The 15,349-nt window shown below is 43.4% G+C and overlaps 1 protein-coding gene and 1 long non-coding RNA gene across 3 annotated transcripts; both read left to right on the top strand.

Annotated features, from left to right (window-relative positions):
* Window positions 1-352: 352 nt before the first annotated feature.
* On the top strand, window positions 353-15,190 carry txlnbb (taxilin beta b; the record flags this gene model as incomplete). The annotated part of the gene is given in 6 exon segments (XM_034240697.1): window positions 353-464; window positions 1,550-1,766; window positions 6,099-6,190; window positions 7,792-7,962; window positions 14,071-14,265; window positions 15,071-15,190. Coding segments are annotated over 5 exon segments (786 nt in total), but the record flags the coding sequence as incomplete, so codon positions are not given.
* On the top strand, window positions 10,513-11,293 carry LOC117562800. 2 transcript variants are annotated; one of them, XR_004571623.1, is made up of 3 exons: window positions 10,513-10,825; window positions 11,102-11,132; window positions 11,192-11,293. It is a non-coding gene; the product is annotated as an uncharacterized LOC117562800 (long non-coding RNA). The 2 variants fall into 2 exon arrangements; XR_004571622.1 differs by lacking the exon at window positions 11,102-11,132 and adding an exon at window positions 10,885-10,946.
* Window positions 15,191-15,349: the final 159 nt, after the last annotated feature.

Raw genomic sequence — 15,349 nt, 5'->3', positions numbered from 1 at the left:
ACATGTAAAAAGTAGAAAGTACAGGTATTTGAGTTCAACATGTAAGAAGTAGAAAGTACAGGTATTTGAGTTCAACATGTAAGAAGTAGAAAGTACAGGTATTTGAGTTCAACATGTAAGAAGTAGAAAGTACAGGTATTTGAGTTCAACATGTAAGAAGTAGAAAGTACAGGTATTTGTGTTCAACATGTAAGAAGTAGAAAGTAAAAAGTCCTAAGTAGTGGAGTAAAGTACTGATACCAGAAACATGTACTTAAGTACCAAAGTATTTGACTTCCCACCTCTGGTTGGATTACAATGGGCCCTGCAGTTTGTGTGTTAGTGTCCCCCCCCCCCTCCCCCTCCCCCCTCTCTCCTCCTCTCTCTGGGTTATTTTGGGATGTTCTTATCACAGCTGTTGTCTCTTTGGAGGCAGCGAGTCTTCAGACCCTCGACTCTCTTTTTCACCCCGACCCTCACTCGTGGTAAGACCCTGTGCTTCTTCATTAGGGACTTTTACTGTGAAAATCCTTACAAAATTACATTAAATCTGTGTTTGACGTGTTTTTTAAACCTATTTGTAATCGTTAAAAGTACTAACATGTGTTTGGAGTTGATGTATTTTCGAAGCAATGTTGAAAATGGGTCATTTGTTAACAGATTGGATAGAAAAACTACATTTTACGGGTTCATATTTATGTAAATTCACCAATTTAGCACCAATATGTTCCTCTTTCTCCTACAGTCATTAATTCCTGATTTAATTTATTTTGCATATGCCGACTTTAATCAAATATTGAGTACACTAGAGGTCACTTGTGTATTAATCAGCTTTCTGTACATGCACACAGTGACATTGCCGTGTATAAGTGTGTATTGGAAATAAATAAATAACTTACCCATATTAAGAAGTTCCTAAAATAGCCGTTGGTGTGAACAGGTGCCATGTGTTCACAGAGGGAGAGTGCACGTAAACAGGAACAGCCACTCAGACACCATTAAAGGGGCTTTAAACACACATTTAATCACTTTTTTAGTCAATAATTGAAATACGTCGTTGAATATTAGACTTTATTTGGGCCGAAACAGTGCTTTATGTCAGTAGCAGCTACAGGAACGCATGTAGTGGTGCTCCTTCGAAAGAGAAGACATATATTTAAAGCTGTTTTAAGTGTGCATGACTAAATTATACAATGGTTGTAACTGCTGAGGGTGATTAACAATTATTTAAAATGCCATAAATGCTTCGAAAAATTTAATCTGTTTTAAGATTTTACAATGTTATTTAATTGAATGTTTTATATCCCTTTGATATGAATAATATTTCTATTAATTTGTATTTATTTTCACCTTTTTAATAATACATTTATTTGTTCTTACTTTTTTCCTTACATCAACTCTTAATTAAGAAACTTAAAGTGGCTTCTTTTGATGAGTGAAAGGTGGGAAGCATTACATGTTTTGACTGCAGTGAGAGTTGCAAAATAAATATCGTTGTTCTTTGTATGATGACAATAAAGTTATATTCTATTCAGCACCCTCTGAAGCGCATCTGATCTCTCTCTCCCAGTTTACAGTAATGGAGGCTTGTCTCGCCCCTGGGTGTCCGGACCTGGACCTGACGGAGGACCTGGCTCAGCAGCTTGAGGACATAATCAGCACCTACCAGGAGGAGGAGTCGCCCCCTGACCAAAACCAGGAGGAGGGAGAGGAGGTCCCGCCCACAAAAGAGACCCCCGGGTCCCGAAAAGAACAGAAACTGGAGAAAAAGATGCTGAAAAACCTCGGTGAGAAACCCTGTTAGATCAGGTGTCTCTACTTTAAAGAGTCCTCTCCTGCTGATGTTCAGGTGTATATCAGTATGTAGTGTCTCTACTTTAAAGAGTCCTCTCCTGCTGATGTTCAGGTGTATATCAGTATGTAGTGTCTCTACTTTAAAGAGTCCTCTCCTGCTGATGTTCAGGTGTATATCAGTATGTAGTGTCTCTACTTTAAAGAGTCCTCTCCTGCTGATGTTCAGGTGTATATCAGTATACAGTGTCTCTACTTTAAAGAGTCCTCTCCTGCTGATGTTCAGTGTATATCAGTATGTAGTGTCTCTACTTTAAAGAGTCCTCTTCTGCTGATGTTCAGTGTATATCAGTATGTAGTGTCTCTACTTTAAAGAGTCCTCTCCTGCTGATGTTCAGGTGTATATCAGTATGTAGTGTCTCTACTTTAAAGAGTCCTCTCCTGCTGATGTTCAGGTTTATATCAGTATGTAGTGTCTCTACTTTAAAGAGTCCTCTCCTGCTGATGTTCAGGTGTATATCAGTATACAGTGTCTCTACTTTAAAGAGTCCTCTTCTGCTGATGTTCAGTGTATATCAGTATGTAGTGTCTCTACTTTAAAGAGTCCTCTCCTGCTGATGTTCAGGTGTATATCAGTATGTAGTGTCTCTACTTTAAAGAGTCCTCTCCTGCTGATGTTCAGGTTTATATCAGTTTGTAGTGTGTCTCTACTTTAAAGAGTCCTCTCCTGCTGATGTTCAGGTGTATATCAGTATGTAGTGTATCTACTTTAAAGAGTCCTCTCCTGCTGATGTTCAGGTGTATATCAGTATACAGTGTCTCTACTTTAAAGAGTCCTCTTCTGCTGATGTTCAGTGTATATCAGTATGTAGTGTCTCTACTTTAAAGAGTCCTCTCCTGCTGATGCTCAGGTGTATATCAGTATGTAGTGTCTCTACTTTAAAGAGTCCTCTCCTGCTGATGTTCAGGTGTATTTCAGTATGTAGTGTCTCTACTTTAAAGAGTCCTCTCCTGCTGATGCTCAGGTGTATATCAGTATGTAGTGTCTCTACTTTAAAGAGTCCTCTCCTGCTGATGTTCAGGTGTATATCAGTATGTAGTGTCTCTACTTTAAAGAGTCCTCTCCTGCTGATGTCCAGGTGTATATCAGTATGTAGTGTCTCTACTTTAAAGAGTCCTCTCCTGCTGATGTTCAGGTGTATATCAGTATGTAGTGTCTCTACTTTAAAGAGTCCTCTCCTGCTGATGTTCAGGTTTATATCAGTATGTAGTGTCTCTACTTTAAAGAGTCCTCTCCTGCTGATGTTCAGGTGTATATCAGTATGTAGTGTCTCTACTTTAAAGAGTCCTCTCCTGCTGATGTTCAGGTGTATATCAGTATACAGTGTCTCTACTTTAAAGAGTCCTCTCCTGCTGATGTTCAGGTGTATATCAGTATACAGTGTCTCTACTTTAAAGAGTCCTCTTCTGCTGATGTTCAGGTGTATATCAGTATGTAGCGTCTCTACTTTAAAGAGTCCTCTCCTGCTGATGTCCAGGTGTATATCAGTATGTAGTGTCTCTACTTTAAAGAGTCCTCTCCTGCTGATGTTCAGGTGTATATCAGTATGTAGTGTCTCTACTTTAAAGAGTCCTCTCCTGCTGATGTTCAGGTGTATATCAGTGTGTAGTGTCTCTACTTTAAAGAGTCCTCTCCTGCTGATGTTCAGGTGTATATCAGTATGTAGTGTCTCTACTTTAAAGAGTCCTCTCCTGCTGATGTTCAGGTGTATATCAGTATGTAGTGTCTCTACTTTAAAGAGTCCTCTCCTGCTGATGTTCAAGTGTATATCAGTATGTAGTGTCTCTACTTTAAAGAGTCCTCTCCTGCTGATGTTCAGGTGGATATCAGTATGTAGTGTCTCTACTTTAAAGAGTCCTCTCCTGCTGATGTTCAGGTGTATATCAGTATACAGTGTCTCTACTTTAAAGAGTCCTCTCCTGCTGATGTTCAGGTGTATATCAGTATGTAGTGTCTCTACTTTAAAGAGTCCTCTCCTGCTGATGTTCAGGTGTATATCAGTATGTAGTGTCTCTACTTTAAAGAGTCCTCTCCTGCTGATGTTCAGGTGATTATCAGTATGTAGTGTCTCTACTTTAAAGAGTCCTCTCCTGCTGATGTTCAGGTGTATATCAGTATGTAGTGTCTCTACTTTAAAGAGTCCTCTCCTGCTGATGTTCAGGTGTATATCAGTATGTAGTGTCTCTACTTTAAAGAGTCCTCTCCTGCTGATGTTCAGGTGTATATCAGTATACAGTGTCTCTACTTTAAAGAGTCCTCTCCTGCTGATGTTCAGGTGTATATCAGTATGTAGTGTCTCTACTTTAAAGAGTCCTCTCCTGCTGATGTTCAGGTGTATATCAGTATACAGTGTCTCTACTTTAAAGAGTCCTCTCCTGCTGATGTTCAGGTGTATATCAGTATGTAGTGTCTCTACTTTAAAGAGTCCTCTCCTGCTGATGTTCAGGTGTATATCAGTATGTAGTGTCTCTACTTTAAAGAGTCCTCTCCTGCTGCTGTTCAGGTGTATATCAGTATGTAGTGTCTCTACTTTAAAGAGTCCTCTCCTGCTGATGTTCAGGTGTATATCAGTATGTAGTGTCTCTACTTTAAAGAGTCCTCTCCTGCTGATGTTCAGGTGTATATCAGTATGTAGTGTCTCTACTTTAAAGAGTCCTCTCCTGATGATGTTCAGGTGTATATCAGTATGTAGTGTCTCTACTTTAAAGAGTCCTCTCCTGCTGATGTTCAGGTGTATATCAGTATGTAGTGTCTCTACTTTAAAGAGTCCTCTCCTGCTGATGTTCAGGTGTATATCAGTATGTAGTGTCTCTACTTTAAAGAGTCCTCTCCTGCTGATGTTCAGGTGTATATCAGTATGTAGTGTCTCTACTTTAAAGAGTCCTCTCCTGCTGCTGTTCAGGTGTATATCAGTATGTAGTGTCTCTACTTTAAAGAGTCCTCTCCTGCTGATGTTCAGGTGTATATCAGTATGTAGTGTCTCTACTTTAAAGAGTCCTCTCCTGCTGATGTTCAGGTGTATATCAGTAGGTAGTGTCTCTACTTTAAAGAGTCCTCTCCTGATGATGTTCAGGTGTATATCAGTATGTAGTGTCTCTACTTTAAAGAGTCCTCTCCTGCTGATGTTCAGGTGTATATCAGTATGTAGTGTCTCTACTTTAAAGAGTCCTCTCCTGCTGATGTTCAGGTGTATATCAGTATGTAGTGTCTCTACTTTAAAGAGTCCTCTCCTGCTGATGTTCAGGTGTATATCAGTATGTAGTGTCTCTACTTTAAAGAGTTCTCTCCTGCTGATGTTCAGGTGTATATCAGTATGTAGTGTCTCTACTTTAAAGAGTCCTCTCCTGCTGATGTTCAGGTGTATATCAGTATGTAGTGTCTCTACTTTAAAGAGTCCTCTCCTGCTGATGTTCAGGTGTATATCAGTATGTAGTGTCTCTACTTTAAAGAGTCCTCTCCTGCTGATGTTCAGGTGTATATCAGTATGTAGTGTCTCTACTTTAAAGAGTCCTCTCCTGCTGCTGTTCAGGTGTATATCAGTATGTAGTGTCTCTACTTTAAAGAGTCCTCTCCTGCTGATGTTCAGGTGTATATCAGTATGTAGTGTCTCTACTTTAAAGAGTCCTCTCCTGCTGATGTTCAGGTGTATATCAGTAGGTAGTGTCTCTACTTTAAAGAGTCCTCTCCTGATGATGTTCAGGTGTATATCAGTATGTAGTGTCTCTACTTTAAAGAGTCCTCTCCTGCTGATGTTCAGGTGTATATCAGTATGTAGTGTCTCTACTTTAAAGAGTCCTCTCCTGCTGATGTTCAGGTGTATATCAGTATGTAGTGTCTCTACTTTAAAGAGTCCTCTCCTGCTGATGTTCAGGTGTATATCAGTATGTAGTGTCTCTACTTTAAAGAGTTATCTCCTGCTGATGTTCAGGTGTATATCAGTATGTAGTGTCTCTACTTTAAAGAGTCCTCTCCTGCTGATGTTCAGGTGTATATCAGTATGTAGTGTCTCTACTTTAAAGAGTCCCATCCTGCTGATGTTCAGGTGTATATCAGTATGTATTCTCTCTACTTTAAAGAGTCCTCTCCTGCTGATGTTCAGGTGTATATCAGTATGTAGTGTCTCTACTTTAAAGAGTCCTCTCCTGCTGATGTTCAGGTGTATATCAGTATGTAGTGTCTCTACTTTAAAGAGTCCTCTCCTGCTGATGTTCAGGTGTATATCAGTATGTAGTGTCTCTACTTTAAAGAGTCCTCTCCTGTTCTCCAGGGAAGGAAGCCATGCTGCTGATGCAGAGTCTGAACAAACTGAACACTCCTGAGCAGAAGCTGGAGGCCATCATCAAGAAGCACGCTGAGCTGGTGAGAGCATCCCATAATAACTCACATCAGAGAGAAAACACACAACACAATGCTCCTCGAGGGTATGGTCCTGCTGGTAGAGGAGCGTCATAGCAACCGTGAGATGCTGCAGAAGAACATAACTGTGATCTTACATGTTGCGCTTCATTTGGAGAGGGATGCAGCTCGAACAGGAACCCAGTGTGTATGAATGGCAAGTTCTTCCATTTGGAACAACCTGCAGCCCGTGCACCTTTGCAGTTCAACAACATGTCAAAGATCATTGCGATGGAAACGAGGAGGTCCTTGAATCCGTCCAAAAATGTTTCTATGTCGATAAGAAGCAAAGTCCCTCATCGACAAAATGAGACCTCTGTTCTTAGAGGGTGGTTTCATTTTGTCGATTTTATCAACAAATGTGGAACCCCACGTTGGGCTCCACATTTGTTGGAGATGAATGTTCAAACTGGAGCCACAAACCACCAGGAGTGGAGTGCACCAGCTGGGCGTAAGCTGGGCGTAACTCTACGTCCGACGTAGAACCGAAGGTTAAGACCAAACTAAAGTTATGACTAGTGCACCACTTAGACTTAAGCCCTGTATGCGTTGCGCCTTGGTGTAACTTTTACGCCTAGTATGGAGCAGGCGTAAATCGGAAAGACAGACTAGTATCCATAGTAACGTAAAACGGGCAAGAAGGATATTAACGATGGCAGGGCGTCTTGTTTACAGGTTTAACAATGAAAGGGCATTAAGAAGAGTCTCAATTTCTCCTTCTCCAGCTCAATTTGTTCGTGTTCCACTCTCAATTTGACGGTCTCCACCTCCACACGAACGATTTCTTTCTCCGTCAGTTCCCGCTGTAGCTCTGACAAATCCCTCTTTCTCTTTCGGGGTGTGGCAATTTGGGATTCCCCTTGAGTCATCGCTGACGCTGTGGGTGTGGGAATTCCCTCTTCTCTGCGGTCCTCTGAGTCTGTAAAATGGTAAAATGGTGTTGATTGTTAACAAAAACTGTTTTGCGTGTATTCACGTGGACGCGCATCTTAAGACCAGGCGCAGCTACGCCCGAGACTAGTCAGGCTTGGTGCACTCGGTGTAAATTCGAATCACTACGTCGGACGTAGCTAAGCCCGACGTTAGAGTTAAGCCCTACTTTTTTACGCCCAGCTGGTGCACTCCACTCCAGGAGACAGGAGGTTAAACTTCTTTGTTTTATAGGGTATGTTGGTGGGATGGTAGCTGTTGCCAATGTTCTAGTAGAAAGGTGAAACAAACTGATTACAGCATTTGTACATTCAAATAATACTTCAATCAAATTAGAACTAAATTATATTCATTACTACATTGAACAACAAATGTGTTAATACCATTGAGGTTACTCAAGTGCAAACATCAAAATTACAAAGAGGATTCTACTTACATTGGTAAATCCAAAGACACATGGCGAACAGCTAGCAAACACTCAGTCCTGGTGTTTGAGGACAAAGAGGAGGAAGTCCTCATCCAGGCCTCTATTTATAGCCTGTGAGGAAGTTCTACCTGCTTCCCTACACAGTGCCTCTTGTGGACAGGAGGGTTACACACATGCAATTTCTAACATATACTGTGTGTGTTTGCAGCTCGAGGAGCACCGGGGGGAGCAGAAGCAGCTGAAGATGCTGCAGAAGAAGCTCCTGCAGGTGATGAAGGACAAAGACCAGCTGCAGAGCGAACACAGTCGGGCGGTTCTGGCTCGCAGCAAACTGGAGGGACTCTGCCGAGAACTGCAGAGACACAACAAGACCCTGAAGGTAGGAGGACACTCAGGAACACATGACAACAACTCAACGTCTTGCCCAGTATCGCACATCCAGTCAGAATGTGTCTCTCCTCCTGATAGAAGACATAGTAACTTCAGAAGTAACACTGCAGTGAGATAGAGGCTCTTGTTTTTAGACAATGCATCATCTTGTTAAAGGTCTCACGTCATGCTTCTCTGGTTCTGACCCGTCCCCTTGTGTTCTGTAGCTTCTGCATGTGAACGGTCTGCAGAGTCTCAAACCCTCAAAGTGCACCCTGTAGGGAGTAACACTCTGACACAGAGAAGACCTGTCTGTGCTGCCCCAGAACGCCTCGTTGGACATTTCTCTTTTTCCATTGTTTACTCTGGGTATAGTGACGTATTTCGGGTATAGCGACATAACGGCTCCGCAGATTGGTCCAAATTGACCAATCCGCGGACTTCCTCACACACACACACTCGGCGGGACGTTGCGAGGCTCGCTGCTGCGAGGAGCGAGACACTGGTGTGGGGTCGGAGAAACAGCGAGACACCGCGGAACTCAGCCTGCGCACACACACAAACTCCCAGCCAGGCTGCGGGTGTGTGTGTGTGTTCGGGCTGGGTTTCGCTCTGTCTCGCAGACGGCCACTGGGCTCACAGGGGGGGGGGGGCAGGAGCTCCAACAAGCCGTGTAGGACAGAGAGTGAATACACACTCTATACAGAGATGCTGTGAGAAACCAATGTGAATTTGGAACATTGAACAATGTGAATTTATTCTAGTAGACCTCAACAATGGAACTATGATCAGTGGAAATGGCCGTGACACGGGACCTTTGAGTCAAAACATCTTACTTTGAGTTGTTTCTCAGATGAAACACATATTTTTCTACATATTTATTAGAAAATCACTTTTGACATTTCCTGATTCTGGTCAAATATAATTCAAAATGAGCTCTCCAAATAATTACAAGATGTGATTTATCTAAATACCCCTTCTTATTTCTAGAGATCTCACCAAGCTAATGTTCACTTGTTCTATTGGCAGATTGTTGGATTTATTTCAAGTGAAAACAGCTTGTTTTCATTATTGTTTAACTTGTTTTTCGAGCAGCATTTGCTCCCGTGCATCTCAACTATGAGTTATTATTTAGTCTGAGTCTCGTGTCCAACAGAGCAACGCTGGTCTGTATCTCATGCTATTATAACACTCGAGTGCAATCCATTTAACTTAAGTTTAAGTTTCAAAATCTCTCTAATCTGGAGATCTGCTGCTTTTCTGTGTCTTATATTAAAGTGAATATCTTTAGACATTTAAACACATCACCTTGCACTTTGAGACACTGGGATGGACATTTTGCACACAAAACCATTAAAGTATGAAATAATCTGAAGACTAATCCATGTAAGAAATAACCCAGAGTGACCGCAGCGTTTTAAATCTGGATATTCGTCTCATCTAAATCAAATACAACTCTTTTTGCTTTAGTTTTAGTCATTAGAAAGTGCTTACATCATCAGATTATATTGAACACTTCACCAAACATCAGCTGCTGTCTCTTGATACCTTTGTTATCATTACCCTCAGTTACTCTGAGTCATTGGGAGCTCATTATACAAGTCTGGTCTTTTCTTAACTAAGTGAAGACGCTCCTCTGAAAGGTTTGTAATGTGAGCTGACTGAGTGAGATGTCGGGGGGGTTGAACACATGTCGTCTCGAGGAGACTGCAGCTGCCAACAAACATCAAACATCTCAAACTCAGGATCTAAACTCAGAGAATCATGTTGTTGTTGTTGTTGTTGTTGTTGTTGTTGTTGTTGTTGTTGTTTTGTTCAACGCATCACAGACAAGATGTTGTTTTGAAAGCATCAGATATAAAACATTGGAAAGAGTCACATGACATATACATCTGTTTGTGTTGGATGCATATTTAAGGTATATTTGTTGTTACCGTGCTTCTCCCTGCAGGAGGAGACGCTGCAGAGTAATACATAATAATAATACATTTGATTTAACGCGCCTTTCATGACAATCCAAGGACACCGTACACAGGTGATAGGGACAGGTTATTCAGGGACACAGCTGATAGGGACAGGTTATTCAGGGACACAGCTGATAGGGGCAGGTTATTCAGGGAAACAGGTGATAGGGACAGGTTATTCAGAGGACACAGCTGATAGGGACAGGTTATTCAGGGAAACAGGTGATAGGGACAGGTTATTCAGGGACACAGCTGATAGGGACAGGTTATTCAGAGGACACAGCTGATAGGGACAGGTTATTCAGGGAAACAGGTGATAGGGACAGGTTATTCAGAGGACACAGGTGATAGGGACAGGTTATTCAGAGGACACAGGTGATAGGGACAGGTTATTCAGGGAACAGCTGATAGGGACAGGTTATTCAGAGGACACAGGTGATAGGGACAGGTTATTCAGGGAACAGCTGATAGGGACAGGTTATTCAGGGAACAGCTGATAGGGACAGGTTATTCAGGGGACACAGCTGATAGGGACAGGTTATTCAGAGGACACAGGTGATAGGGACAGGTTATTCAGGGGACACAGGTGATAGGGACAGGTTATTCAGAGGACACAGGTGATAGGGACAGGTTATTCAGGGGGGACACATGATAGGGACAGGTTATTCAGGGGAGACACATGATAGGGACAGGTTATTCAGGGGAGACACATGATAGGGACAGGTTATTCAGGAAAGACACATGATAGGGACAGGTTATTCAGGAGAGACACATGATAGGGACAGGTTATTCAGGGGGGACACATGATAGGGACAGGTTATTCAGGGGAGACACATGATAGGGACAGGTTATTCAGGAGAGACACATGATAGGGACAGGTTATTCAGGGGAGACACATGATAGGGACAGGTTATTCAGGGACACATGATAGGGACAGGTTATTCAGGAGAGACACATGATATGGACAGGTTATTCAGGAGAGACACATGATAGGGACAGGTTATTCAGGAGAGACACATGATAGGGACAGGTTATTCAGGGTTCACAGGTGATAGGGACAGGTTATTCAGAGGACACAGGTGATAGGGACAGGTTATTCAGAGGACACAGCTGATAGGGACAGGTTATTCAGAGGACACAGGTGATAGGGACAGGTTATTCAGAGGACACAGCTGATAGGGACAGGTTATTCAGGGGAGACACATGATAGGGACAGGTTATTCAGGGGAGACACATGATAGGGACAGGTTATTCAGGGACACATGATAGGGACAGGTTATTCAGGAGAGACACATGATAGGGACAGGTTATTCAGGAGAGACACATGATAGGGACAGGTTATTCAGGGGGGACACATGATAGGGACAGGTTATTCAGAGGACACAGGTGATAGGGACAGGTTATTCAGAGGACACAGCTGATAGGGACAGGTTATTCAGAGGACACAGGTGATAGGGACAGGTTATTCAGGGTTCACAGGTGATAGGGACAGGTTATTCAGAGGACACAGGTGATAGGGACAGGTTATTCAGAGGACACAGCTGATAGGGACAGGTTATTCAGAGGACACAGGTGATAGGGACAGGTTATTCAGAGGACACAGCTGATAGGGACAGGTTATTCAGGGGACACAGGTGATAGGGACAGGTTATTCAGAGGACACAGGTGATAGGGACAGGTTATTCAGAGGACACAGCTGATAGGGACAGGTTATTCAGGAGACACAGGTGATAGGGACAGGTTATTCAGAGGACACAGGTGATAGGGACAGGTTATTCAGGGGACACAGGTGATAGGGACAGGTTATTCAGAGGACACAGGTGATAGGGACAGGTTATTCAGGGGACACAGGTGATAGGGACAGGTTATTCAGAGGACACAGCTGATAGGGACAGGTTATTCAGGGGACACAGGTGATAGGGACAGGTTATTCAGAGGACACAGCTGATAGGGACAGGTTATTCAGGAGACACAGGTGATAGGGACAGGTTATTCAGAGGACACAGGTGATAGGGACAGGTTATTCAGGGGACACAGGTGATAGGGACAGGTTATTCAGAGGACACAGGTGATAGGGACAGGTTATTCAGAGGACACAGCTGATAGGGACAGGTTATTCAGGAGACACAGGTGATAGGGACAGGTTATTCAGAGGACACAGGTGATAGGGACAGGTTATTCAGGAGACACAGGTGATAGGGACAGGTTATTCAGGAGACACAGGTGATAGGGACAGGTTATTCAGGGTTCACAGGTGATAGGGACAGGTTATTCAGAGGACACAGCTGATAGGGACAGGTTATTCAGGAGACACAGGTGATAGGGACAGGTTATTCAGGGTTCACAGGTGATAGGGACAGGTTATTCAGAGGACACAGGTGATAGGGACAGGTTATTCAGACACACAGGTGATAGGGACAGGTTATTCAGAGGACACAGGTGATAGGGACAGGTTATTCAGAGGACACAGCTGATAGGGACAGGTTATTCAGGGGACACAGGTGATAGGGACAGGTTATTCAGAGGACACAGGTGATAGGGACAGGTTATTCAGAGGACACAGCTGATAGGGACAGGTTATTCAGAGGACACAGCTGATAGGGACAGGTTATTCAGGGGACACAGGTGATAGGGACAGGTTATTCAGGGGACACAGGTGATAGGGACAGGTTATTCAGAGGACACAGCTGATAGGGACAGGTTATTCAGGGGACACAGGTGATAGGGACAGGTTATTCAGGGGACACAGGTGATAGGGACAGGTTATTCAGGACACACAGGTGATAGGGACAGGTTATTCAGGACACACAGGTGATAGGGACAGGTTATTCAGAGGACACAGCTGATAGGGACAGGTTATTCAGGAGACACAGGTGATAGGGACAGGTTATTCAGGAGACACAGGTGATAGGGACAGGTTATTCAGGGTTCACAGGTGATAGGGACAGGTTATTCAGGGGACACAGGTGATAGGGACAGGTTATTCAGGAGACACAGGTGATAGGGACAGGTTATTCAGAGGACACAGGTGATAGGGACAGGTTATTCAGAGGACACAGCTGATAGGGACAGGTTATTCAGGGGACACAGGTGATAGGGACAGGTTATTCAGAGGACACAGGTGATAGGGACAGGTTATTCAGGGGACACAGGTGATAGGGACAGGTTATTCAGGGCACACAGGTGATAGGGACAGGTTATTCAGAGGACACAGGTGATAGGGACAGGTTATTCAGAGGACACAGCTGATAGGGACAGGTTATTCAGAGGACACAGCTGATAGGGACAGGTTATTCAGGGGACACAGGTGATAGGGACAGGTTATTCAGGGGACACAGGTGATAGGGACAGGTTATTCAGAGGACACAGCTGATAGGGACAGGTTATTCAGGGGACACAGGTGATAGGGACAGGTTATTCAGGGGACACAGGTGATAGGGACAGGTTATTCAGGACACACAGGTGATAGGGACAGGTTATTCAGGACACACAGGTGATAGGGACAGGTTATTCAGAGGACACAGCTGATAGGGACAGGTTATTCAGACACACAGGTGATAGGGACAGGTTATTCAGGGACACAGGTAATAGGGACAGGTTATTCAGAGGACACAGCTGATAGGGACAGGTTATTCAGGGAACACAGGTGATAGGGACAGGTTATTCAGAGGACACACATGATAGGGACAGGTTATTCAGGGGGGACACATGATAGGGACAGGTTATTCAGGAGAGACACATGATAGGGACAGGTTATTCAGGAGAGACACATGATAGGGACAGGTTATTCAGGAGACACACATGATAGGGACAGGTTATTCAGAGGACACACAGGTGATAGGGACAGGTTATTCAGAGGGCACAGCTGATAGGGACAGGTTATTCAGAGGACACAGGTGATAGGGACAGGTTATTCAGGGGACACAGGTGATAGGGACAGGTTATTCAGAGGACACAGGTGATAGGGACAGGTTATTCAGGGTCACAGGTGATAGGGACAGGTTATTCAGGGGACACAGGTGATAGGGACAGGTTATTCAGAGGACACAGCTGATAGGGAGCACTACAGTGAGTAGGCTGATCTGACAGTCTGTCATCACAGATAGTTTGAAATGCACCATATATTAAAGTGATCACTTCTTCCCTCCTCTCAGGAGGAGACGCTGCAGCGCTGCCGGGAGGACGACCTGAAGAGGAAGGAGATCACGACGCACTTCCAGGGAACGCTGGGCGAGATCCAGGCGCAGATCGAGGAGCACAGCGGCAGGAACACCAAACTCTGCGAGGAGAACGGCTCGCTGGCCGAGAAACTGAAAGGCCTCATCACTCAGTACGACCAGCGGGAGGCGGTGAGCGACGAAACACAGCGACATGTTTCACTCATCCAAATACTAATATGTAGGCCCCCAAATTCACCACCGCTCACTTCATGGGGTAAAATACACGTTAGATTTAAGACTGTTTTGAGGGCCATTTGGAATTTAATGTAGGTCCAACTCTAAAATTAGCTAAATGGAAAATATCATGAATTACTTTCTACATTTTTCCATTTTTCATTGCAACGTCAAACATGACTTTTGCTCAGTGGTGTAAGGTAACTAAGTAGATGTACTCAAGTACTGTTCTTAAGTACAACTCTCTGGTACTTGTACTTTACTTGAGTATTTCCATTTATGCTAATGTATACTTACTTACTTACTTTTACTCCACTACAGTTCAGAGGTACACGGTGTACTTTTCCTCCACTACATGTATTAATACCTTTAGTTACTTCACAGATGTGGATGAATGATGTGAAATCTAATCAAGTGTTAAATCAGACTTTAGTTCCACCTGGAGTAAATCCACCAGCTACCCTGCAGTATACAAAGCCATTCAGACTAGCTGCACCTTCACCAGCTTTGAGAACACTTTCATGATCAATCATTATAAAACATATCATATATATTATTCTGAAATGGACCAATCTGCACAACGACTACTTTAACTGTCGCTACTTTAGATTATTTTTAACAACTGTTTTGTATTGATTGCAATCAAATCCTACATTTGATCTTAATCTGCATGCAAAAAAGGGCATTATATGCACATCTGCTTTTACATGTATTACCTTCAGTATTTGATTTACACGATGTTCCCCTGCTTGTGCTTCAGAACCTGGAGAAGGTTTTCAAACACAGAGACCTGAAGCAGAAGCTGGTGGAGACGAAGCTGACGCAGAGCTACGCGATCCTGAAGGAGACGGAGGACAAGCACAAGCTGGAGAGAGAGCTCGTACGTTTACTCTTCATTTATTACAATATATCCCTCATTGCTCATCTCTTCCATGTTCATACAAATGCTAGAGATGGATGGATAGATAGATAGATGGATGGATAGATGGATAGATAGATAGATGGATGGATATAGATGATGGAGATGGATAGATAGATA

The sequence above is a fragment of the Gymnodraco acuticeps genome, unplaced genomic scaffold, assembly GCF_902827175.1.
Source record: "Gymnodraco acuticeps unplaced genomic scaffold, fGymAcu1.1, whole genome shotgun sequence".
Lineage (NCBI taxonomy): Eukaryota > Metazoa > Chordata > Actinopteri > Perciformes > Bathydraconidae > Gymnodraco > Gymnodraco acuticeps.
Note: the sequence above shows the minus strand (reverse complement) of the source record. Positions and strands in the feature narration are given on the sequence as shown.